Here is a 23,347-nt window from a genome sequence, read left to right on the forward strand (position 1 = left end):
AAATCAATAAAAAACATTTGATTAAAAAAAAAAAAAAGAAAAGAAAGGACAGACCAGTATTTGTATAACCCTGATTGTTGTCTTCTCTTGGATCTGAAACAATGAGGTTTGTTCCTATCCTAATTGCATATTAAACTAAAGCCAGCTAGATGTTGATTTAAAGAGCCCCCCCCTGCTATGACGGCTGTGTGGGTTGATTGAACGCTCAAACAATGAGAACTGAGCCCTGTGGAATAATACCCTCCCTAACCCTTGCCCTGTGGATGTATACTTGGAAGAACAAATGGGAACTATTTAAAGAAACATATGCCTCTGTAGCAGGCACAATTGAAACAGAGAATTGAAAAAGAGACTTTACAAGGAGAATCAAAGATCAGACTCTCTTCAAACCATCAGCTTGGTAGCATGGCTTAATAGAAGGAGAGACACAGATTTGGATTCTACATGATTCCAGCCTAAGGGTATATGACCCTGACTGGAAAGATACGGATGTGCTCCATTGACCATCAGAGAGCCTATGGATACATTTGGGGAGACCAGGTGAGGACGATGAAGTCATCTGACCCCATGGATATGTTTTTAGGGGTTGCCAGGTGGGACCCTCCGGTCGCCTGGAACCCATGGAGACATTCGGAAAAGCCAGATTGGGACTAGCCGGTCATCTGGCCCAATGGAAACTCTCGGAGAGGCCAGGTTGGGACCCTCGGGTCTCCTGGCCTTGTACCTCGATGGACTGTCGGCTTCCTAAGTTTGCTGCTACCTCCTCTCTATGGGGGTCCGCCAAAAGCAGGGGGCCACTGGTAGAGAAAGCTGGCCCTGAAAGTCCCAAAGTCGCAGCTGTTCTATCCCAGGCGGGCCAGCAGAAGATTGAGACTGTGTAATGTTGTACCATCTTGGGTATTAGCTGGGACTGTTTATGTGTTTATTGTCCGTTTAGTGGTTCAATAAAGTATTGCCACTCTGCTTTACCCTCACCCCCTGTTGTCTGAGTAGTATTACGCCCACGGAAGACCCCGGGTCTTCACACAAGGCTTCACTCTTTCTCCACTGTTTCGTCACAGCCAAGTACCCTATCAGAACCTGTTTAACATCTAGGGGGTGAAGCCTCTACTCCTCTGCATCTTTAGGACTACTAAAAAAGGGGGGAGAGCAATTTCTTGGCTTTCATGAAATTTGGTGGCCACTTTCAGGAGATAGAGTTGTATTAAGACTAGACCCAGCCTATCATTAGCAATCTGCGTAAATGGATGGTTAACCGATAACGCCTGTACATCGCCGATGTTAGAGCTACAAATATCACCATATTTAAGGTGAGTGTCTTGACTGGCAATACTTTTAGTGGTTCAAAGTTAGTTTAGTTAATGCTTCTAAGACCAGATTTAAATCCCAGGGAGGTATTCTTGGGGCAGGTATTGGCCAGCATCTGTCACATGCTTTGATGAATCTAATAATTCACCTATTAACCACCTAGTTATACCAGGCCCCTAGGGCCGATATCCTAAGAGTACTAGTAGATAAGCCCATTTCCATACCTTTCTGGAGAAATTGTAATATGACATTTATTGGTATTTCACCTTCCAAGGTTTGTCCCGAACTAGCCTAAAACTTTGCCCACGTTCTACCACATATCTTAATTGTTACTGGTTATCTGCTTTTAAGCAGAGTAGAGACTACGTTCAGAGAGAAACCCTTCTGAATCAATAATGCCCTTTCAAACTCCAGGCCGTCAAATGAAGGCTCGATCTCTGACTGAGGAGATCCAGAACATCTGGGAAGATCCATGAGTCCGATAATGACATCATCCTTATCCATAAGAACCTTGGTCTCTTGGGCCAGAATGGAGCAATCAGAATGATCCTCGCTTGCTCCTCCCTGACTTTCCTCAACACTGCGGGAATCAACATCAATGGGAGTAAGGCGTAGACCAGGTTGAAGTCCCAAGGAATCTGCGGAGCATCCACTGCATAGGGTGTTTTTCTTGGATCCAGAGAGCAGAACTTCCCTATTTTCCCGTTTTGTCTGTTTGCAAACAGGTCTACATTTGGCTGACCCCAACGGTCCACAAGCTGTTAGAAGATTGCCGGATTACTTCCCATTCCCCTTGTTTTAGTGGGATTCGATTCAGGAAATCTGCTCTTTCGTTTTCCTTCCCCTTTATGTGAAGTGTTGTCAGCATCAAGCAATGTTCCGCAAACTGAATGATCTCTTCCGCCACAAACATTAGAGAGCGGGATCTCGTGCCCCCTTGATGGTTGATGTAGGCGACTGTTGACATGATGCAAACATGATGCCCTTGCAGGAAATAAAGGAATTTCATTATTGCGTTCCTTACTGCCAGCAACTCCTTCATATTTGACGAATAACCTTTTTCGGTTTTTCACCAGACTCCCAGGACTACGCAATCCCTCAGAAGTGCTCCCCATCCATCCGCGCTTGCGTCTGTCGTTATTGTATCCTTGATCTGATATGGCCAAGGGACTTCCTGTGACAGATTCTCTAGTTCCGACCACCATGTCATGGAATCGATAGTCACCGGGGAAAGTGTTTCCCTCCAAACAGCCCTTGAGTCTTTTTCGCCACTTAGAATGTCCTGTTGCAAAAACTCGGAGTGTATCTGGACCCATTGAACTGCTGGAATACAGGAAGTCACTGTCCCTAGTAGTGACATTGCCCTTCTTAGAGTCATAACAGGTTTTGTGACTGCTGCTGAGACTTAAAGACTATGACCTTGTCCTTCTTTTCTTCCGGCAGTAGACAAGTCTGCTCTCTTGCGTTCAAGATAAGTCCTAAGAATGACTGAACCCTCAGTGGTTCCAGTTTTGATTTTTTCAAATTTAGTAGTCCTCCCAGCCTGGTTAGGCTGGTCTTGATTGTTATCAGTTGACAACGGCAGTGCTCTACTGACTGGCCCACCACTAGAATATCACCCAAGTAGAGGATTATTAGGGTATTCTGCTACCGGAGATGCGCTGCGACTTCAGTATAATTTTTGCAAATACCCTCTGAGCCATAGATAGGCCAAAGGGTAGCGCTCTGTACTGGAAGTGCCTGACTTGTTCGTTTACATACAAGGCCACCCTCAAGAATTTCTGATCTTCCATATAGATTGGGACGTGGTAATAGGCGTCCTTCAGGTCTAGCACACTCATATAACACACTGGAAATAGCATTTTATGGTCTCCATTTTGAAGGGTCTGAAGACTAGAAATTTGTTCACCCCTTTCTTTCAGGTTCACTATGGTCCTGAAGGTGCCATCTTTTGCTTTAATTAGGAATAGGGAGAATAGAATCCCTTCCCCTGCTCCTGCACTGGCACCTCCGTCAGGACTTGCTTCTCTACCAGGTTTAAAACTTCCGCCTCCAGAGCCAATTGTTCCCTGGGACCCCAGGGAGATGATACTCTGAAGGTGTGCCGGGGAACGGATTTGAATTCCAGTCTTAGCCTTGATCGTACTATCCCAAGAATCCAGATGCTGGTTGAAATCTTCTCCCAGGCAGGTAGGAAGTGGGACAGCCTTCCTTCTACCCGGGGAAGCCCGTCACTTGGAAGTCTTCCTTGACTCAGAGGAAGTCCTCTCAAACATGAAACTGCCACTTTTTGGTTTCCTATCTTCCCTTTTCCACTGATCCCTAGGGTATTTGTTTCGATTATACCTTCTCATATGAAAGGACTTCCTATATTGTGGCATGGGCACACTGGGAAATTCTCTTATTTCCCGCCTAGTCCAGTATATCATCTAATGCCCGTCCGAAGAGAAATTCTCCTTCCCATGGAATTGAGCATATCTTGGCCTTGGACTGAACATCCCCCGGCCAGCTCTTGAGCCATAGTGCTCTATGTGCAGCATTTTATAGGTTTGCCGACCTGGCTGCAAACCTCACTGAGTCTGTCAAGGCGTCTCCGAGGAAAGTAGCTGCTCCTTGCATTAAAGGGAATCTGTCACCCCCTGGGACCTATCAGACCGTTAATATGGGCATACAGGTGATAGAAATGTGAATCTATACTTACCTGTATGTCCCATATTAGCAGTCTGATTGCTGTGAAATACTTTTTTATTAAATTTGTTCTGCCAAGCTTCGCGTCTGGGGGACGCCAAGAAATCCCCGCCTACCAGCTACATTTCCATACTCACCCCACCTTCCCTGCATGTCACAGGGCCCTGTGACGTGCACGAGAGGAGGGGTGAAACTCTGGTTTTTAGGGTGATGACTATAAATTAGATTGGGATATTGTTTTGATTAAATTGTTCAACCCTTAATCATGTTATCACGTGGCTATTATTTATCCAACATAGGACCGGACTAGTGCGTGTCACCGACGGGATATGCATTCCACAGACCGGAAGTGAATGGTCCGCAACCGGAAGTGACGCAACCGCTGCCTATGAGCTATAAAAAGAGGATGGATACTATCCATAAGTTGCGCCGTATTTTTGGGATGACCGGCGACAGACTGTAAGGAACACTATGCGTGTTATGACACACCACCTCTCATCTCCCCTGATGATCCATTGATGTGAAGACACGCGTCGGGAGTGGGGTCCCATATACAACTGGTGGCTGAGGATATGTAATGCCCCAGTTCTGAGAGCTGTTTAGAGCAATATCTTGAACAGACATCGAAAAATGGTGAGATTGTTCCATTATTAAGCTAAAGTGTGAACTCTCATGTTTGACTATCGCATGTCACATATGGTTCTTGTTTTTTTTATGCTCCTCACAGCTGCTCTATTAACATCTGCCATTCTTTCATCCGTCGTTCAGGTGGGCTGTACATATGTATCTATCCTATGCCACTTTCTTGATACAGAAGAAAATATATTTTATTAGGGTAGTGTACCAGGAACATTTTTGCACTTATGGTCAGTGTGAATTTTTATATTTGGTGTAATATTTTGTCTATTTATTAGTGAAGGTTACGTTTTAACTTTTTCACCACTTGTTTTGCTTTGGCTTGTGTGGTTGCTTTACGAAACTCCTATTGCTGCTTTCATAAGTATAGATTCACATGTCTATCACCTGTATGCCCATATTAGAGGTCTGATAGGTCCCGGGGGGTGACAAATTTCTTTTAACGGGAGATTAGACAGGATCTTACCCCTAGGGACGTTGTTCTTAATCTCATCCTCTAACTGCTGTAACCAAATCATCATGGATCTGGCCGTGCAGGTTGCCCAAACTGCTGGTTTTAATGCCCCCGCCAAAGACATCCATATCTGCTTCAGATACACATCCACTTTTTTATCAAGAGGATCCTTAAGAGTTCCCAGATCTTCAAAGGGTGGGGTAGATCTTTTGGATGACTTGGCCACCGCCATGTCTATTTTAGGGGGTTTTATCCCATATGATGGCTTCATCCTCATCAAACAGACACCTCCTTTCGGATGACGAGGGCAGCGGATCCTTCTTCTCAGGCTTCCTCCATTCCTTATTAATGAACATTTTAATTTTCTCAATAACCGGAAATATGCAACTTTTCTTTTGTTCCGAAACATAATGTCCTGGACTGTTCTTGGGGTTTTAGTATCTGACATGCCCATAGTAGTTCTTTACCAACGTATCTGTGTCTTCTGCAGGACAACACGGCCTACCCCCTGTATCACTATCAGAGGATGAGGAGGAGGAAGAAGAGGAGTCCGATTCGTCTCTATCCTCAGATATTACCGACTCTTCTGAATCAGCAGCCTGCTGTTTGGGTCTTTTACCCCTTTCCCTCTGAATCAGTGAATTAATGGAGTCTGTAACTTCTACCCTAATTATGGATTTTAAATCCATGGCAAAGTTGGGGGTTTCTTCAGAGGTGGTCTTCAGAATACAAGAGTCTCTTCATATATGTGCTGGGTAAGTTATCGCCGCACATTCCTTATCTTTTAGCTTGGTGCTACACTTCTTAGGCCCCTCCTAGCAAAGAATACAGAGAGAAAAGGACCTATTTAACTTATACGAAGATCACTCACCACTCTTTCGTTCAGTCAAGCGTACCGGAGATGGAGGCTGGATCAGTTCACATGGCCGTTCTCCCCTCGAGGTGGTGGACTCATGGACTGCCTTGTTCTTCTTCTTAATCTTACTGCCACTTGTATGGCTGCCACTGCTGCGTCTCTGACGATAACGCTGCAGCCGTGGTGGCTGTGGCTGCTGGTACTCTTCCAGCATATCCATGGCATCAAGAGGAAAGCTGCAAGCCTCCACCATCTGTTGGTCAACCGTCCACTATATACCGGAGGGACGCCACAGCTCCAGCGTCCGTTCCCGAACTCCCCCAGAAATCTTACATTATTTCCGCGTCAGACTTTTCCTTCCAGCGAGCTGTGTACAGGGAGCCTACTGGCGAGCCCTGCGCAGACCCGGCAACCACGTGCCCCGGTTTGCGTAGATCCGGGACAGCGTGCCTGCTGGAGACAGTTCAACAAAGAGGTACCGCACACCCCAACCTCCTGGCCGGCGGTGGTGTCTCCAGATCGGTCAGCATCCCGGATCCTTGCAGGCACCAACCAGACTTGGGTAAGTTCAATCGTACCGTTCCTTTACTCTTTAGGTTCCTTCAAGGACCGGAAACCATACTGATGCATAGGAGAGGTACCACCCTTTTGTTCAGTAGGTTTCCTGTCCTTGATGGGTGGATACCCTCTCTCTCAGGTGGAGCTGTCATGGGAGAAGGGGAAAAACAAGACTAAGCACAAGACCTTCACAGCCGTCTACACATCATAGGGGAGATCTCATGACACCTTCTCTCCATCTACCTGATGATCCTGAGGAACATTGGGATCTTCTTGTTTACAGTCCTGTGGAAGAAGAGGACGGGGACATCTCTCTGGTGTTGTCCTCTTACTGGATAGATCTGGAGGAAACACATACAGGGACTGAATTCATTCTTTACATACAGATAATTATAGGCCGTGTGTATTTAGTCCTGTCTATTACCTGGTGATGTGAGGGGCTGGGGAACCTCCATCATGACGTCCTTGTACAGATCTGTGTGTCCTTCTAAATACTCCCACTCCTCCATGGAGAAATAGACGGCGACATCCTGACACCTTATAGGAACCTGACACATACAATGATACCGTCATCCCCCCGATCCCTTCATAGCGTTACTGTATAATGTCCCAGCATTCCCAGCAGTGTCACCTCTCCAGTCAGCAGCTCAATCATCTTGTAGGTGAACTCTAGGATCTTCTGGTCATTGATGTCCTCATGTATCAGGGGGTGAGGTGGAGGTCCCGTGATTGGGCTCAGGGGTCTTCCCCATCCCTCAGACACAGGGACCTGACAGCGCTCACTAGAGGTCTTCTTCACTACTGTGTAATCCTGGTTATGGAGAGACACGTTAATAAATCTCACTCCAGACATTTCCAGAGTCCTCACCTCTCCAGTTCTGTCCATCTGTTATTCCCATAGATAAGAATGATGTAATGTGACGTCATCAGAATCTCTCACCTCTCCAGTAATCCGGAAGAGGATCTCTAGGGTGAGGTGGAATATCCTCTCCGCCATCTTGTCTCTGTCCACATCAACCTTTGACAGGAAACGTCTCTTATATAGAAGATCTTCACTGAGAGGATCCGATATTGTAGAGACCTGAATGAGAAGAAGATGAGAAGATGTAACGTCATCAATAATTCTATGTAATAATACAATCACTGATTCTGGTATAAAGCAGTAATCTGTGGATCTGATCCTGGATGATGCCGGAAGAAGAAGAAGAAGTGGATTTTTATGGCGGCCGTTAATGAGCTTCGCTCTGAGGACCGGAGGAGGTTCAGCCTGAACGCCGCACTCGTGGTGTGAACACGGACATAGTAGATTATTTAGGGATATTTTCTTGTCCTGCCCTAAACTCGCTTATTCAAGTGAATAGGTCCACGAAAAAGAGCAGCCTGTCCACGGATGATATCTGTGTGTTAAAGAGTTTATCCAGGACTATATTATTATTATAACTATGGGCCGAAGAAGTAAAAGGCAGATAGTTCCTAACTGCCTGCCTGCCCTGCCTCAATGTCTGGGGAACAGAGCGGTGATGGACTGCTCCTGACGGTGACTCTGCGGCTTCTGATGAGTCACGTAGACGGAGCAGTGGCTTCTCTTTGGCTCTGCTTTCTTGATGGGACGTGACTGACGACATCACACTGATTGTCAGCCGCCTCCCTGCTGCCTCCCTGCGAGCAGCCAGCTGTCAATCAGAGGGATGATTTATTTCACCATGCAAGAAAAACAGACACAAAATAGACGCATAGTGTGAATAACGGCAAATTCTGAGAGAGAATAATGGGGAATCTGCACATACCTCCACCTGCAGACAGGGCCGCCATCAGGGCATCACTGCCCTTACTGCTGTTTGGGGCCCCATGAGCAGCAGTACAGAGGGGGGCTGGGTCCAGTCAGGGCCCCCCTCTTGTGCTTATGATCACGGCACTCCATGCTGTAATAAAGTGCCGAGCACTGGGGCGCGCACCGCCTTAGACGGCGCACATCTTGGCGCCGAGTTCCTTACTGGAGCTGCGCAGCTGAAGCAGCTCCTTCAGACTTCAGGAGTCAGGAGGACCCAGTAACGGCGTGCATCTCCTCGTCGCAACAGGAGCGCCAGGATGCTGCAGGGATCGTATGAGGGGTAAGTATGACAATTTTATTTTATTTTTTTTAATTAAATGGAGTGGGGGGAGGATGAGCTGCACATGATGGGGAATTTGGAGTGGGAGGATGAGCTGCACATGGAAAATTAGCAATGGGGGGGGGGTGATCTGCACGTGATGGGGAATTGGGAGTGACGGGGGGATGAGCTGCACATGATGGGGAGTGGGGAGGAGGATGAACTGCACATGGGGAATTGGCAGTGGGCCGGGATGAGCTGCACATGGGGAATTGGGAGTGGGGGGGGTGAGCTACACATGGAGGATTGTGAGTGGGGGGAGGATGAGCGCATGGTGGTTTGGGAGTGGTGGGTGGGAAGAGCGCATGGTGAATTAGGGGTGGGGAGTGCAAATGGTGAATTGGAAAATGGGAGTGGGGAAAGCACATGATGACTTGGGAATGCAGTGGGGAAAGCAAATGGTGAATGGGGAATGAGGGAGAGTAAATGATGAATAGAGGGTGGGGGTGGGGAGAGCAGGACATAATGAATTGGGGCAGAGGGTGCATGTAAATATAATGAATCGGGGGAGCAGGAGGTATAGAGTGGGGGGCGTTGTGGATGAAGGAGTATGACTGGTAATAAATTGGGGGAAAGAGTAAAGGCTCTAATTAATTTATATATTTATTAGGTGGGGAAAGTGTCTAGTTACAGTTAGTGGGGGCGCAGGGGTGGATTACAATTATATTTGGAATGGTGGGTTGCATAATGACTAATTATATATTAATGGTGGGTGCACATCCGTATTCAGCTGTGTAATGTAGAAGTTGGGGAATGTGCTCTAGATAACTGTGTTATTTTATTCAAAGACAAGTCCTGGCTGGAAGAAGTGATGACGGTCTGTGCTGGATGAAGGAGAAAAGAGAAGATGAACGACTTCACCTAGAGACGTCACCGGTGAGTCAGTGTATTACATGTACACTGACATTATATACTATGTACAGGGATCCTCTGTCCTCCACTCATTACCTGTAGTACTGGCACCTGTTTGAACTTGTTATCAGTATAAAAGACACCTGTCCGCCACCTCAAACAGTCACACTCCAAACTCCACTATGGCGAAGACCAAAGCAGCTTGGTGTAAAGAAATCAACTGTGGGAGCAATAATTAGAAAATGGGAGACATACAAGACCACTGATAATCTCCCTCGATCTGGGGCTGCACACAAGATCTCACCTCGTGGGGTCAAAATGATCTCAAGAACGGTGAACAAAAATCTCAGAACCACACGGGGGGACCTAGTGAATAACCTGCAGAGAGCTGGGACCAACGTTACACAGGATACCATCAGTAACACACTACGCCGCCAGGGACTCAGATCCTGCAGTGCTAGAGGTGTCCCCCTGCTTAAGCCATTACATATCCGGGCCCGTCTGAAGTTTGCTAGAGAGCATTTGGATGATCCAGAAGAGTATAGGGAGAATGTCATATGGTCAGATGAAACCAAAGTTGAACTGTTTGGTTAGAAACACAACTCGTCATGTTTGGAGGAGAAAGAATGCTGAGTTGCATCCAGAGAACACCATACCTACTGTGAAGCATCGGGGTGGCAACATCATGCTTTGTGGCTATTTCTCTGCCAAGGGACCAGGACGACTGATCCATGTACATGAAAGAATGAATGGGGCCAGGTATCGTGAGATTTTGAGTGCAAACCTCCTTCCATCAGCAAGGGCATTGAAGATGAAACGTGGCTGGGTCTTCCAGCATGACAATGATCCCAAGCACACCGCCAAGGCAACGAAGGAGTGGCTTCGTAAGAAGCATTTCAAGGTCCTGGAGTGGCCTAGCCAGTCTCCAGATCTAAACCCTATAGAAAACCTTTGGAGGGAGTTGAAAGTCCATGTTGCCCAGTGACAGCCCCAAACATCACTGCCCTAGAGGAGATCTGCATGGAGGAATGGGCCAAAATAACAGCAACAGTGTGTGCCAACCTTGTGAAGGCTTACAGAAAACGTTTGACCTCTGTCATTGCCAACAAAGGATAAATGTCAAAGTATTGAGATGAACTTTTGTAATTGACCAAATACTTATTTTCCACCAAAATTTGCAAAAAATTTCTTCCCAAATCAGACAATGTGATTTTCAGGATTTGTTTTCTCATTTTGTCTCTCATAGTCGAGGTCGACCTATGATGTGAATTACAGGCCGACCTCATCTGTTTAAGGGGTAGAACTTGCACAATTGGGGGTTGACTAAATACTATTTTTCCCCACTTTATGTGATCTGGTGATCACTGGGAACTGTTCATGTGAGATTGTTGAGGACGGGGTGCAGAAGTGGAGTTTTTCCAAGAGTAGGCGGTGGGACTGTAGAAGGTTTGAGGGATGGAGGTAGAGCGAACGGAGCGGAGCTGCAAGTTTATGAGGCGTACGGAGCAGAGCCGCGCGTGTACGAGTCGTACGGAGCGGAGCCGCGCGTGTACGAGGCATACGGAGCGGAGCCGCGCGTGTACGAGGCATACGGAGAGGAGCCGCACGTGTACGAGGCGTACGGAGCGGAGCCGCGTGTGTACGAGGCGTGCGGAGCCGCGCGTGTACGGAGCGGAGCCATGTTACGTCGCCTCCTTCTTTCTTTCAATTGTAAACAGAGAGATTTTATTTGAGTTGCTCAAAGAAAGAAAGAGAGCCTCCTCCACTTAATTATATTATTTACTTTACTGGCTTTTATGGTGAGCTGGTTTTACACCAGGAGAGAGCCTCCTCCATTTTATCTGAGGTGCATCGGGAGCACCTTCTCCATTTTACCTGAGGTACATCGGGAGCGCCTGCTCCATTTTACCTGAGGTACATCGGGAGCGCCTGCTCCATTTTACCTGAGGTACATCGGGAGCGCCTGCTCCATTTTACCTGAGGTACACCGGGAGCGCCTGCTCCATTTTACCTGAGGTACACCGGGAGCGCCTGCTCCATTTTACCTGAGGTACATCGGAAGCGCCTCCACCATTTTACCTGAGGTACACCGGGAGAGCCTCCTCCATTTTAGCTGAGGTACATCGGGAGAGCCTCCTCCATTTTATCTGAAGTACACCAAGAGCCTCCTCCATTTTATCTAAGGTACACCGGGAGAGCCTCCTCCATTTTACCTGAGGTACACCGGGAGAGCCTCCTCCTTTTTAGCTGAGGTACATCAGGAGAGCCTCCTCCATTTTATCTGAAGTACACCAAGAGCCTCCTCCATTTTATCTAAGGTACACCGGGAGAGCCTCCTCCATTTTACCTGAGGTACATCGGTAGAGCCTCCTCCATTTTACCTGAGGTACATAGGGAGAGCCTCCTCCATTTTACCTGAGGTACACGGGGAGCGCCTCCTCCATTTTACCTGAGGTACATGGGGAGCGCCTCTTCCATTTTACCTGAGGTACACAGGGAGAGCCTCCTCCATTTTATCCGAGGTACATCGGGAGAGCCTCCTCCATTTTATCTCAGGTACACCAGGAGAGCCTCCTCCATTTTATCTCAGGTAGGCTTTCACAGGTTTTTCAGTGTAGGGCCTCATTCAGACGTCAGTGATTTTTCTCATACTTAACAATCCAGTCTTATTTTCCTCAGTGTTTTGGATCAGATTTTCATCAGCGTTTGGTTTTTCAGAGTTGTCATAACGGTAAAAGGTGAACCTTGACACATCATGGGCCTCTTTGGCGCCATTATTTGAATGCCCCTCTTATAAAGCTGTCTGACTGTTATATGTGTCTACATGTGGTTATATCCTTAAGAAGTGTCAACTTCGAAAGGTGTCGATAATAAAACGACAATTAATACAGTTCTGTGTATCCTGGATCCTTTCGCCAATCTACCAGCAGCGCGGACAATCCATGTTTTTCCTCCATCTCTTTTGATTTGGTCTGACAACCTGTGGATCTGCAGCAGCTGATTACCCACGTCTTGATAACCGTTTTGTGAACACAGCCATACCAGGTTAGCATAACCCTGTTAAAAATATTTTATTTCATACCGGATAAGACCCTATCGCACTTTCTCTCCCGAGCTCTTGTACAATGTGACAACACAGCATTTGTTCTTGATTAGGCCAGACATGTTTGTTCGGTGGGTCAAGAGACATAGGCCATTGTTATATGAGCCTTAACGTTGACTCTTGAGCTGAATTTTGTTTCAGCATACGTATTGTCTTGCTATCCTTGGATGACAGGAGCGCAGGTCATTGAACAATAGATTTTTGCTAATATGTTGTTACCATTGTATCAGTCCATGCAACTTGTTTACTTGCAAGCAGGGAAGGACAAATTATGCAGATTGATTAAATGCTCAAACAATGAGAGTTGACCACATCTCACCTTCCCCCGGACCTGTGGATGATGGCCTGAAGGATAGTTGTGACCTATTGAAGGGGGGGGGGGGGGAATCTGCCTCTGTTCCCCAGACAGAGAATCTACAGGATGCCAGCTTAAGGGACTACAGCCCTAGCTGGAAGAATTCAGATCTGCTCAATTGACCATCACCTAACCCTTAAAAAACGTTTTTAAGAATCCAGGTTGGGACAATCAGGTCACAGCCTTACCAACACCAGGTCAGATCACCAAATGCTGCATTTGTGTGCAATGTTGATGCTACACAGCCACTCACATATCTGCCAATTCATGGAGGGGGTGGCTGTTGCATCGGTGTTTTGCAACTGTGCGGCCCCCACCTTTATCATGGGGTCTGCCGCATCCGGCTTGTGCTTTGGTGATCTGACCTGGTGTTGGTAAGGCTGTTTTTTTCTTTTTCTGTGATTTTTTTTGATAATCAGGTCACCTGGCCACATACCTCACTGCACTCGGTTAGCTTCCTAAACTTGCCGCTACGTCCTCTCTGTGGGTGCCCGGTAAAAGCTGGGTGCTACTGGTTGGGTTAGTAGGCCTTGGATGCCCTGAAGTCACAGCTGCTCTAATCCCGGCGAGTTTGGTGGTTCAATAAAGTATTGCCACACTGTTTTACCCTACCCTATGTTTCAGTAATATTATGCTCATGGGGAAGGAGTGTGGGAGTTCAATGGGATGAGCCCTGGCCCATGCGGTCTATCTAAAGACAGCCGGGCCAGTGAACGAGACCACCCACAGACCCTCGTGTCTTCACACTCCCCCCCCCCCCCCCAAAAAAAGAAGATTTGGCCCAGGACTTTCCCAGTGATTGACAAGTTCCTCCCATAGCGTGAAACTTGGACCAGTGTTGAGACAAAGATCTAACTATTGTACCAGAGTCACTGGTATGGTATATGAAGGGAGGTATGTGTCACACAGGTTGCTAGCCTGTGTGAACTAGAACCAATAAAATTTCTGCCAGCATTTTATATGCTGGGGGGTTGACTCTTTTAAAAAGCGTGGTTTTATGGGAATGACATAGAGATGGGAGGGATGTCATTCCCCATACCTCCACCTCAGGGTGTGGCTGAACAACGTTTAAATGTTCAGTCCTGTTTTTTTCTCTGTTGTGAGTTTGGAGTGGCAAAGACTCCAGACTGAAAGACCACAGCTCAGAGAGGAGCTGAATGCTGGGACTACAACCTGTGTGGCTAATCCCACACTGCTATGGACTGTGCTATCGTTTATATTTTGTTTTGTTGTTTTGCAAGTAAGGCTGTGTTTATTTTTGCTGGAGCTGCAGAGTTTTATGCCACTAAATAAAGCCTGCAGAGAAAACATGGTTCCTGAGTCTACTTCCAGAAGCGACCGAGTGAGGCGTCTTATCTTACCACAACTGGTGGAGAATGCGGGCAAGATTCCAGGAACACGTGTACCTGCTACAGAGACCAGTGGATGTTTTGGGTAAAGGCTGCCAGCCAGTAGGAGACATCCGGCAGCATGGAAGAGCTAATTAAGCACCTGGTGCAGAGCCAGCAGAGCATGCAGCAGAGCATGCAGCAGCAGCAGCACCGTGAGCAGCTACAGCAGCAACAAGAGACCACTAAGCTGCTGATACAACAAGTTCAGCTCCAGAAACAGCAGCAACAGGATCAGCATCACCAACAGCAACAGCAGATCGAGTTACTTGCAGAGTCAATCCGTGGCAAGGCGACGGCTCCGTCAAGTCCGGGTGATGACGCATACGTCAGGAAGACAGTAAGGAGAGCGTTACAGTAGATGACCCTGGGGCATGATATTGAGGGGTTCCTGACTGTTTTTGAGAGGGTAGCGAAACGGGAGAAATTGCCGCTGGAGCAGAGGGTGGAGGTTCTGGCGCCATATTTGACTGGGGAGCCTCAGAAGGCTTATTACAATTTGACATTACAGGACGCAAAGGAATATGCCAAATTAAAAACCAAAATATTGGCACGCTCAGGAGTGACTATGTCTGTCAGAGCACAAAGGGTCCACCACTGGGCGTATGCTGGCGACAGACCTCCACGCTCACAAATGTTTGACTTGTTACATCTTGTCCAGAAATGGCTGCAGCCAGAGTCTTCCTCTCCTGCCCAGATGGTTGAGCGTGTGGTGATGGACAGGTTCATCCATTCGCTACCCAGGCCGGTGCAGACCTGGGTTGCCCAGGGCGACCCTCGGAATGCAGACGACCTCATAGGTCTGGTAGAGAGATTCCAAGTGGTCCAAAAATCCCTGGGGATACCCGAGATAGCCAGCTCCCCTTACTGGAGTGCCCAAAAGGGAGTGGGTTCACCACGGAAGGGGTTAAGAGCCACAACTGGGGGGCATTCCACTTCCACTGAAGGGGCTGCAAGGTCTGTTGTGAAGGATGTGATCTGTTGGCGATGTCACAATCCGGACACGTAGCCACCCAGTGTCATACGTCTGCTGAGCCAATGGACTGCAGTCTAGGCAGACGATGTTCATACTATGCTTACCCAGCCTGCAGTGTGGACTGTCAACCCGCCGAGGGGCCGCAGGTGTGTGCCGTGTCCGTTAAAGGAATGATGAACCTGGGGCTGTTGGACTCCGGGATTCTGGTGACCTTGATCAGTGCCACCCTTCCCCATCAGCTGATCCCCGCCAGATCTTTGGGCATCCGCTCCATACATGGGGACGCTAAGAACTACCCGGTGGCCAGAGTGACAGTCGAAACAGACTGTGGCGCCCAATCCCACAAGGTCGGGGTGGTCAAGGACCTGATACATTCTGTCATATTGGGGCGTGATTTTCCCTTGTTCTGGGATTTGTGGGGGAAAAGATCCAGACTCCATCCGGAGACAATAGCCAGGACCCTAGAAATACCTCGGTCGACATCGGAAGTGGATGGGTTTCCACTGTGTGTCCTTGTCGGTGAGGAGGACGAGACTGTGACTGAGGAGGCCGACCTCCCTGAGTTAGAGGTGCCCGGAGAGAACTTTGGGGCAGCTCAAGTTCGGGACTTGACCTTGAAAGGGGCGTGGGACAATGTTACGGTTTGTAATGGTGTTGCCCAAGAGTCGGGGGCGGTACCCACATTTTGCCGTTCAGGGGGAGCTGTTATACCGGGTAACCAAACTGAAAGGTGAAGAGGTAGTGGAACAGCTGTTAGTTCCTGAGCCATACCATCGGAGGGTATTAGACATGGCCCACTCACATATTCTGGGGGAGGGGGGGACATCTAGGGGTTGAAAAAACTCAGGAGCGAATAGTGAGGAGGTTTTATTGGCCAGAATGCTACCGGGAGATCTTAAACTATTGTAAGTCCTGCCCCACCTGCCAGATAACCGCGCCCACCTCCCACATCCGTAGTCCCCTAGTTCCACTACCTGTGATAGAAGTTCTCTTTGAGAAGATTGCCATGTACCTCGTGGGTCCCTTATTTAAATCGGCCCAGGGCCATCAATACATCTTGGTCATCATGGACTATGCGACCCAGTACCCCGAAGCGGTACCCTTAAGGAACTTAGCTCGGGAACTTGTCAACATCTTTGCTAGGACCAGCCTGCTGAAGGAAATCTTGACGGACCAAGGAACCCCATTCATGAGCAAGGTGATGAAGGAGCTGTGTAAAGTGCTTTAGATTGCTCAGCTGCGAACCTGCGTTTGCCATCCGCAAACTGATGGCCTGGTGGAGCGCTTCAATAAGACCCTGAAAGCGATGCTCAAAAAGGTCATTGAGAAGGATGGTCGAGACTGGGACTACCTGCTTCCGTTTCTACTTTTCTCCGTTAGAGAAGTTCCCCAAGCCTCCACTGGCTTCTCTCCATTCGAGCTTCTATATGGCCGGCATCCAAGGGGTCTCCTAGACATCGCCAAGGAAACCTGGGAGGCCGAGATTACGCCCCACCGGAGATAACATCTGCGTGACAGCATAGCAAATCAGGGATGTTCGTGGGCAGAGACGATTTTTTGGCGCGAAAAAGTCGGAACCCCGAATACGAACCCGAATTTGACATGCCGAACAAATTCGCTCATCACTAACCATGACCTTGTCCTTCTTTATTTCCGGCAGTAGACAAGTCTGCTTTCTTGCGCTCAAGATAAGTCCTAAGAATGACTGAACCCTCTGTGGTTCCAGTTTTGATTTTTCTAGGTTGAGCAGTCAATCCAGCCTGGTCAGGATGGTCCTGATTGTTATCAGTTGACAACTGCAGTGCTCTATTGACCTGCCCACCACTAGAATATCGTCCAAGTAGAGGATTATTAGGGTATTCTGCTACCGGAGACGGGCTGCGACTTCTATATAACTTTTGTAAATACCCTCAGAGCCATAGATAGGCCAAAGGGTTGCGCTCTGTACTAGAAGTGCCCGACTTGTTCGTTTACATACAAGGCCACCCTCAAGATATTTCTGATCTTCCATATAGATTGGGATGTGGTAATAGACGTCCTTCAGGTCTAGCAATCTCATATAAAGCACTCTGGAAATAACATTTTATGGTCTCCATTTTGAAAGGCCAGAAGACTAGAAATTTGTTCACCCCTTTCTTTCAGGTTCACTATGGTCCTGAAGGTGCCATCTGTTTTTTTTTTTATTAGGAATAGGGGGAATAGAATCCCTTCCCTTGCTCCTGCACTGGCACCTCCGTCGGGATTTGCTCCTGCACCAGGTTTAAAACTTCCGCCTCCAGAGCCTATTGTTCCCTGGGACACATGGGAGAGGATACTCTGAAGGTGTGTCGGGGAACAGATTTGAATTCCACTTTTAGTCCTGATCGTACTATCCCAAGAATCCAGATGCTGGATGAAATCTTCTCCCAGGCAGGCAGGAAGTGGGACAGCCTTCCTCCTACCCGAGGAAGCCCGTCACTTGCAAGTCTTCCTGGACTCAGAGGAAGGGTCCCCAAAAATGAAACTGCCACTTTTTGGTTTCCTATCTTTCCATTTCCCCTGATCCCTAGGGGATTTGTTTCGATTATACCTTCTTATATGAAAGGACTTCCTATATTGTGGCATGGGCACACTGGGAAATTCTCTTATCTCCTGCCTAGTCCAGTATATCATCTAGTGCCAGTCCAAAGAGAAATTCTCCTTCGCATGGAATTGGGCATAGCTTGACCTTGGACTGAACATCCCCTAGCCAGCTCTTGAGCCATAGTGCTCTACGTGCAACATTTTATAGGTTTGCCGATCTGTTTGCAAACCTCACTGAGTCTGTCGAGGCGTCTGCAAGGAAGGTAGCTGCTCCTTGAATTATATCCTTAGGGACGTTGTTCTTAATCTTATCCTCTAACTGCTGTAACCAAATCATCATGGATCTGGCCATGCAGGTTGCCCAAACTGCTGGTTTTATTGCCCCTGCTGAAGACTTCCATGTCTGTTTCAGATACACGTCCACTTTTTTATCAAGAGGATCCTTAAGAGTTCCCAAATCTTCAAAAGGGCAGTGTGGATATTTTGGATGACTTGGCCACCGCAATGTCTATTTTAGGGGTTTTGTCCCACATGGCCGCTTCTTCCTCATCAAACAGACACCTCCTTTTGGATGATGAGGGCAGTGGATCCCTTTTCTCAGGCTTCCTCCATTCCCTATTAATGAACATTTAAATTTTCTCACTAACGGGAAATATGCAATTTTTCTTTTATTCCAAACCCCCGAAACATAATGTCCTGGACTGTTCTTGGGGTTTTAGTATCTGATATGCCCATAATGGTTCTAAAGGCCTTTACCAACTTATCTGTGTCTTCCGTAGGAAAACACGGCCTACCCCTTGTATCACTATCAGAGGATGGGGAGGAGGAAGAAGAGGAGTCTGATTCGTCTGTATTCTCAGTTATTACCAACTCATCTGAATCAGCGGCCTGCCGTTTGGGTCTTTTACCACTTTCCTGCTGAATCAGTGAATTAATGGAGTCTTTGACTTCTAATTATGGATTTTAAATCCATGGCAAAGTTGGGGGTTTCTTTAGAGGTGGTCTTCAGAATACAAGAGTCTCTTCATATATGTGCTGGGTAAGTTATCGCCGCACATTCTTTATCTTTTAGCTTGGCGCTACACTTCTTAGGCCCCTCCTAGCAAAGAACACAGAGAGAAAAGGACCTATTCAACATGATGAACATATACGAAGATCACTCACCACTCTGCCGTTCAGTCTAGGGTACCGGAGATGGAGGCTGGATCAGTTCACATGACCGTTCTCCCCTGGAGGTGGTGGACTCACAAACTGCCTAGTTCTTCCGGTTAATCTGTCACTTGTACAGCTGTCACTGCTGCGTCTCTGACGATAACACTGCTACCGTGGTGGCTGTGGCTGCTGCTACTCTTCCAGCATATCCATGGCATCAAGAGGAAAGCTGCAAGCCTCCACCATCTGGTAGTCATCCGTCCACTATATACCGGAGGGACGCCACAGCTCCAGCGTCTGCTGCCGACCTCCCCAAGAAATCTCACATTATTTCCGGGTCAGACTTTTCCTTCCAGCGAGCTGTGTGCAGGGAGCATACCGGCGAGCCCTGTTCATAAACAGCCCCTGTATTTTACTGCCGCATTGCTTTCTCGCACACTTCCTAAGCACCACCTCACTAGTGCGCCTCGCGCTTGCGCAGATCTGGGTGGACATAACTCCAGCACACTCGACACGGGGCACGCCAACCACGTTCAACAAAGTGGTCATGTAACCGCACACCCAACGTCCTGGCCGGCGGTCGTGTCTCCAGATCTGTCAGCATCCCAGATCCTTGCAGACACCAACCAGACTTGGGCAAGTTCAATCGTACCGTTCCTTTACTCTTTAGGTTCCTTCAAGGACCGGAAACGATACTGATGCATAGGAGAGGTACCACCCTTTTGTTCAGTAGGTTTCCTGTCCTTGATTAGCGGATACCCTCTCTTCTCAGGTGGTGCTGTCATGGGAGAAGGGGAAAAACAAGACTGACCACAAGACCTTCACAGCCGTCTACACATCATAGGGGAGAGCTCATGACACCTTCTCTCCATCTACCTGATGATCCTGAGAAACATCGGGATCTTCTTGTTTACAGTCCTGGGGAAGAAGAGAACGGGGACATCTCTCTGGTGTTGTCCTCTTACTGGATAGATCTGGAGGAAACACATACAGGGACTGAATTCATTCTTTACATACAGATAATTATAGGCCGTGTGTATTTAGTCCTGTCTATTACCTGGTGATGTGAGGGGCTGGGGAACCTCCATCATGACGTCCTTGTACAGATCTTTGTGTCCTTCTAAATACTCCCACTCCTCCATGGAGAAATAGACAGCGACATCCTGACACCTTATAGGAACCTGACACATACAATGATACCGTCATCCCCCCGATCCCTCCATAGCATTACTGTATAATGTCCCAGCATTCCCAGCAGTGTCACCTCTCCAGTCAGCAGCTCAATCATCTTGTAGGTGAGTTCTAGGATCTTCTGGTCATTGATGTCCTCATGTATCAGGGGGTGAGGTGGAGGTCCCATGATTGGGCTCAGGGGTCTTCCCCATCCCTCAGACACAGTGTCCTGACAGCGCCCACTAGAGGTCTTCTTCACTACTGTGTAATCCTGGTTATGGAGAGACACATTAATAAATCTCCCTCCAGACATTTCCAGAGTCCTCACCTCTCCAGTTCTGTCCATCTGTTATTCCCATAGATAAGAATGATGTAATGTGACGTCATCAGAATCTCTCACCTCTCCAGTAAGCCGGAAGAGGATCTCTAGGGTGAGGTGGAATATCCTCTCCACCATCTTGTCTCTGTCCCTATCCGTCGAGGAGACTTCTCTTCTATAGAAGATATTCACTGAGAGGATCCGATATTGTAGAGACCTGAATGAGAAGAAGATGAGAAGATGTAACGTCATCAATAATTCTATGTAATAATACAATCACTGATTCTGGTATAAAGCAGTAATCTGTGGATCTGATCCTGGATGATGTCGGAAGAAGAAGAAGAAGTGGATTTTTATGGCGGCCATTAATGAGCTTCGCTTTGAGGACCAGAGGAGGTTTGGCCTGAACGCTGCACTCGTGGTGTGAACACGGACATATTAAAAGTAAAAGGCAGATAGTTCCTAACAGCCTGTCTCAATGTCTGCGAGAACAGAGCGGTGATGGACTGCTCCTGCGGCTCCTGATGAGTCACGTAGACAGAGCAGCGGCTTCTCTTTGGCTCTGCTTCTTGATGGGACGTGACTGACGACATCACACTGATTGTCAGCAGCCTCCCTGCGAGCAGCCAGCTGTCAATCAGAGGGATGATTTATGTCACCATGCAAGAAAAGCAGACACAAAATAGACGCACGAGTGTGAATAACGGCTAATCCTGATTGCGAATAATGGAGACTCCACATACCTCCACCTGCAGAGCCGCCACCACATATATGGCTGCTCTGTGCGCACAGGACCTGTGATGAGGTCACAGGAGGGGAGGAGTCAGGGGTCACATGATCAGGGGCCTCAGTGGATGCAGGACTCTGCTGTGCTGGTTGTCATGGTGCTGGATGAGCTGAAGTTTATGTGTGGGGTCAGGAGGGGTTTACAGTGTGGATGTAGCAGAGCCGTGTGTGTGCAAGGTGTACGGAGCGGAGCCGTGTGTGTACGAGGTGTACGGAGCAGAGCCATGTGTACGAGGTGTACGGAGCAGAGCCATGTGTGTATGAAGTGTACGGAGCAGAACCAAGTGTGTACTAGGTGTACGGATCGGAGCCGCCCGTGTACGATGTGTACGGAGCAGAGCCGCGTGTGTACGAGGTGTGTGGAGCCGCGCGTGTACGAGGTGTGTGGAGCCGCGCGTGTACGAGGCGTGCGGATCGGCGCGTGTACGAGGCGTACGGAGCGGCGCGTGTACGAGGCGTACGGAGCGGAGCAGCGCGTGTACGAGGCGTACGGAGCGGAGCCGCGCATGTACGAGGTGAACGGAGAGGAGCCGTGTGTGTGCGGAGCAGAGTTGCGTGTGTACGAGGTGTGCGGAGAGGAGCCGCGTGTGTACGAGGCGTACGGAGCGGAGCCATTGTGGCGCCCCTGAGGGTTCAGTCACCACAGGAGTACTGCACCTCAGACCGAGGTGTGGTATCTCCTCTCCGAGGTAAGGAAGGAGCACCTCTCAGGACTCAGCCATCCATCCAACACTACACCTCTCCCACCTGAGGGGGGGCTTATATGCACCTGGGTGCTGCCCCAGCCGGGATAAGAGGAGATGGGGGGAACCAAAAGATAGGGGGAACCATGTAGTGGAGGACGCACTTTAGGTTACACCACAAAATTCATATTTAATAAACGGCCATCTTAAGTTCATGGTCTTTGACTGTGATCTTCATCACTGAACGTGGCTTTCTGTGTGAACCTGCAGCCTATTGAAGATAAACGGTCCTCGTTCTCTGGCCTTGAGACGAGGAGCGGGCTAGAGTTAAAGGCTGTCTCTACCCGGTCAAGGTCCCTACCTAAGAAGGCCTGGAGGGGAGCAGAGGAGACAAGCTCCACAGGCAAAAGGATCCCAGGGGGATGCAGACATTTCGGCATACGCCACCTGTCCTCACTATTCTGGCCTAGTCAGAGGGATTCCTGCTGCAAAAGGGGTACCGCCCCCCGAAATCTGGCTTTGCTACTTCATGTCCTAGTCAGAAAAGCCCGGAGGCTTAGAGGATCCCGCTGGGTAACGGATGGAGCGGAGTCGCTACCCGTACCCTTGTTCTGTGTATAGCCAGAGGGAGACCCAGCCTTACAACACGCACCACATACGGACAGGAGAGGACCTAGTGGGAAAGTCTAGGAACACTCTGGTGCAGGGGGTACTGATTGATGCACCCGAACTACCCGGAGTGTGCTGAACCCCTTCCTGGTGGCCGCAGCGCGCCGCGAGGAGCAAGGAGAAGCCTTGCAGCTGACATCTAACAACGTGAGTAAAGCTTGGAAGACAGCCTCCGGTCCCTTATTTCAGCGCAACACCGCACCACCCACTACGACTCCCTCTGATCCGTCCTCTCTGCCCTCAGGCCCTGCTCCGCCTGTGGGGAGTAGTACCATCTTCTGCTGCCACTACATCCCCACCTCAGAGGACTGCTGCAGCGCTGGTGGCGAATCACCGGACTCCACAGGTGGAGTAGTCAATACATCCACTCGATTACCACCGTCCCTCCTGGCCCTTATTTTGATGTGACAACCCTGGGCACGGGCCGGGCCTAGGCCACGACTGCATCCACCCTCTACCTGGAGGCCCGGTTCCGAGTACCCCCGTCTCTCAGGGTGGGCTAGCGAGTGAGTAGGCGTCACACATGTGTGTACGAGGTGTATGGAGAGGAGCCGTGTGTGTACGAGGCGTACGGAGAGGAGCCACGTGTGTACGAGGTGTACGGAGCAGAGCCGTGTGTGTACGAGGTGTACAGAGCAGAGCCGTGTGTGTACGAGGTGTACGGAGCAGAGCCACGTGT

At 48.7% G+C, this 23,347-nt stretch overlaps 2 protein-coding genes across 2 annotated transcripts in view; both read right to left on the minus strand.

Annotated features, from left to right (window-relative positions):
- Window positions 1–20,743, minus strand: part of LOC141204997 (uncharacterized) — a 125,893-nt gene extending 105,150 nt beyond the window's left edge. The window contains exons 1-6 of the mRNA XM_073664053.1: window positions 20,612–20,743; window positions 20,303–20,482; window positions 20,096–20,219; window positions 19,915–20,012; window positions 7,441–7,581; window positions 7,132–7,311 (exon numbers count right to left, since the gene is read on the minus strand). Of these exons, the coding sequence (XP_073520154.1) occupies window positions 7,132–7,311; window positions 7,441–7,581; window positions 19,915–20,012; window positions 20,096–20,219; window positions 20,303–20,482; window positions 20,612–20,668 (780 nt within the window). The 5' untranslated portion in view covers window positions 20,669–20,743. The remainder of the gene's footprint in view (window positions 1–7,131; window positions 7,312–7,440; window positions 7,582–19,914; window positions 20,013–20,095; window positions 20,220–20,302; window positions 20,483–20,611) is intronic.
- LOC141204983 (uncharacterized) overlaps window positions 1–21,335 on the minus strand; it is a 70,276-nt gene extending 48,941 nt beyond the window's left edge. The window contains exon 1 of the mRNA XM_073664029.1: window positions 21,274–21,335. The gene's annotated coding sequence lies outside the window, so the exon portion shown is untranslated. The remainder of the gene's footprint in view (window positions 1–21,273) is intronic.
- Between the last annotated feature and the right edge of the window lie 2,012 nt (window positions 21,336–23,347).

The sequence above is a fragment of the Phyllobates terribilis genome, unplaced genomic scaffold (assembly GCF_046119375.1).
Source record: "Phyllobates terribilis strain yellow unplaced genomic scaffold, ASM4611937v1 Scaffold_136__1_contigs__length_4911898, whole genome shotgun sequence".
In the NCBI taxonomy this organism is placed as follows: Eukaryota; Metazoa; Chordata; class Amphibia; order Anura; family Dendrobatidae; genus Phyllobates; species Phyllobates terribilis.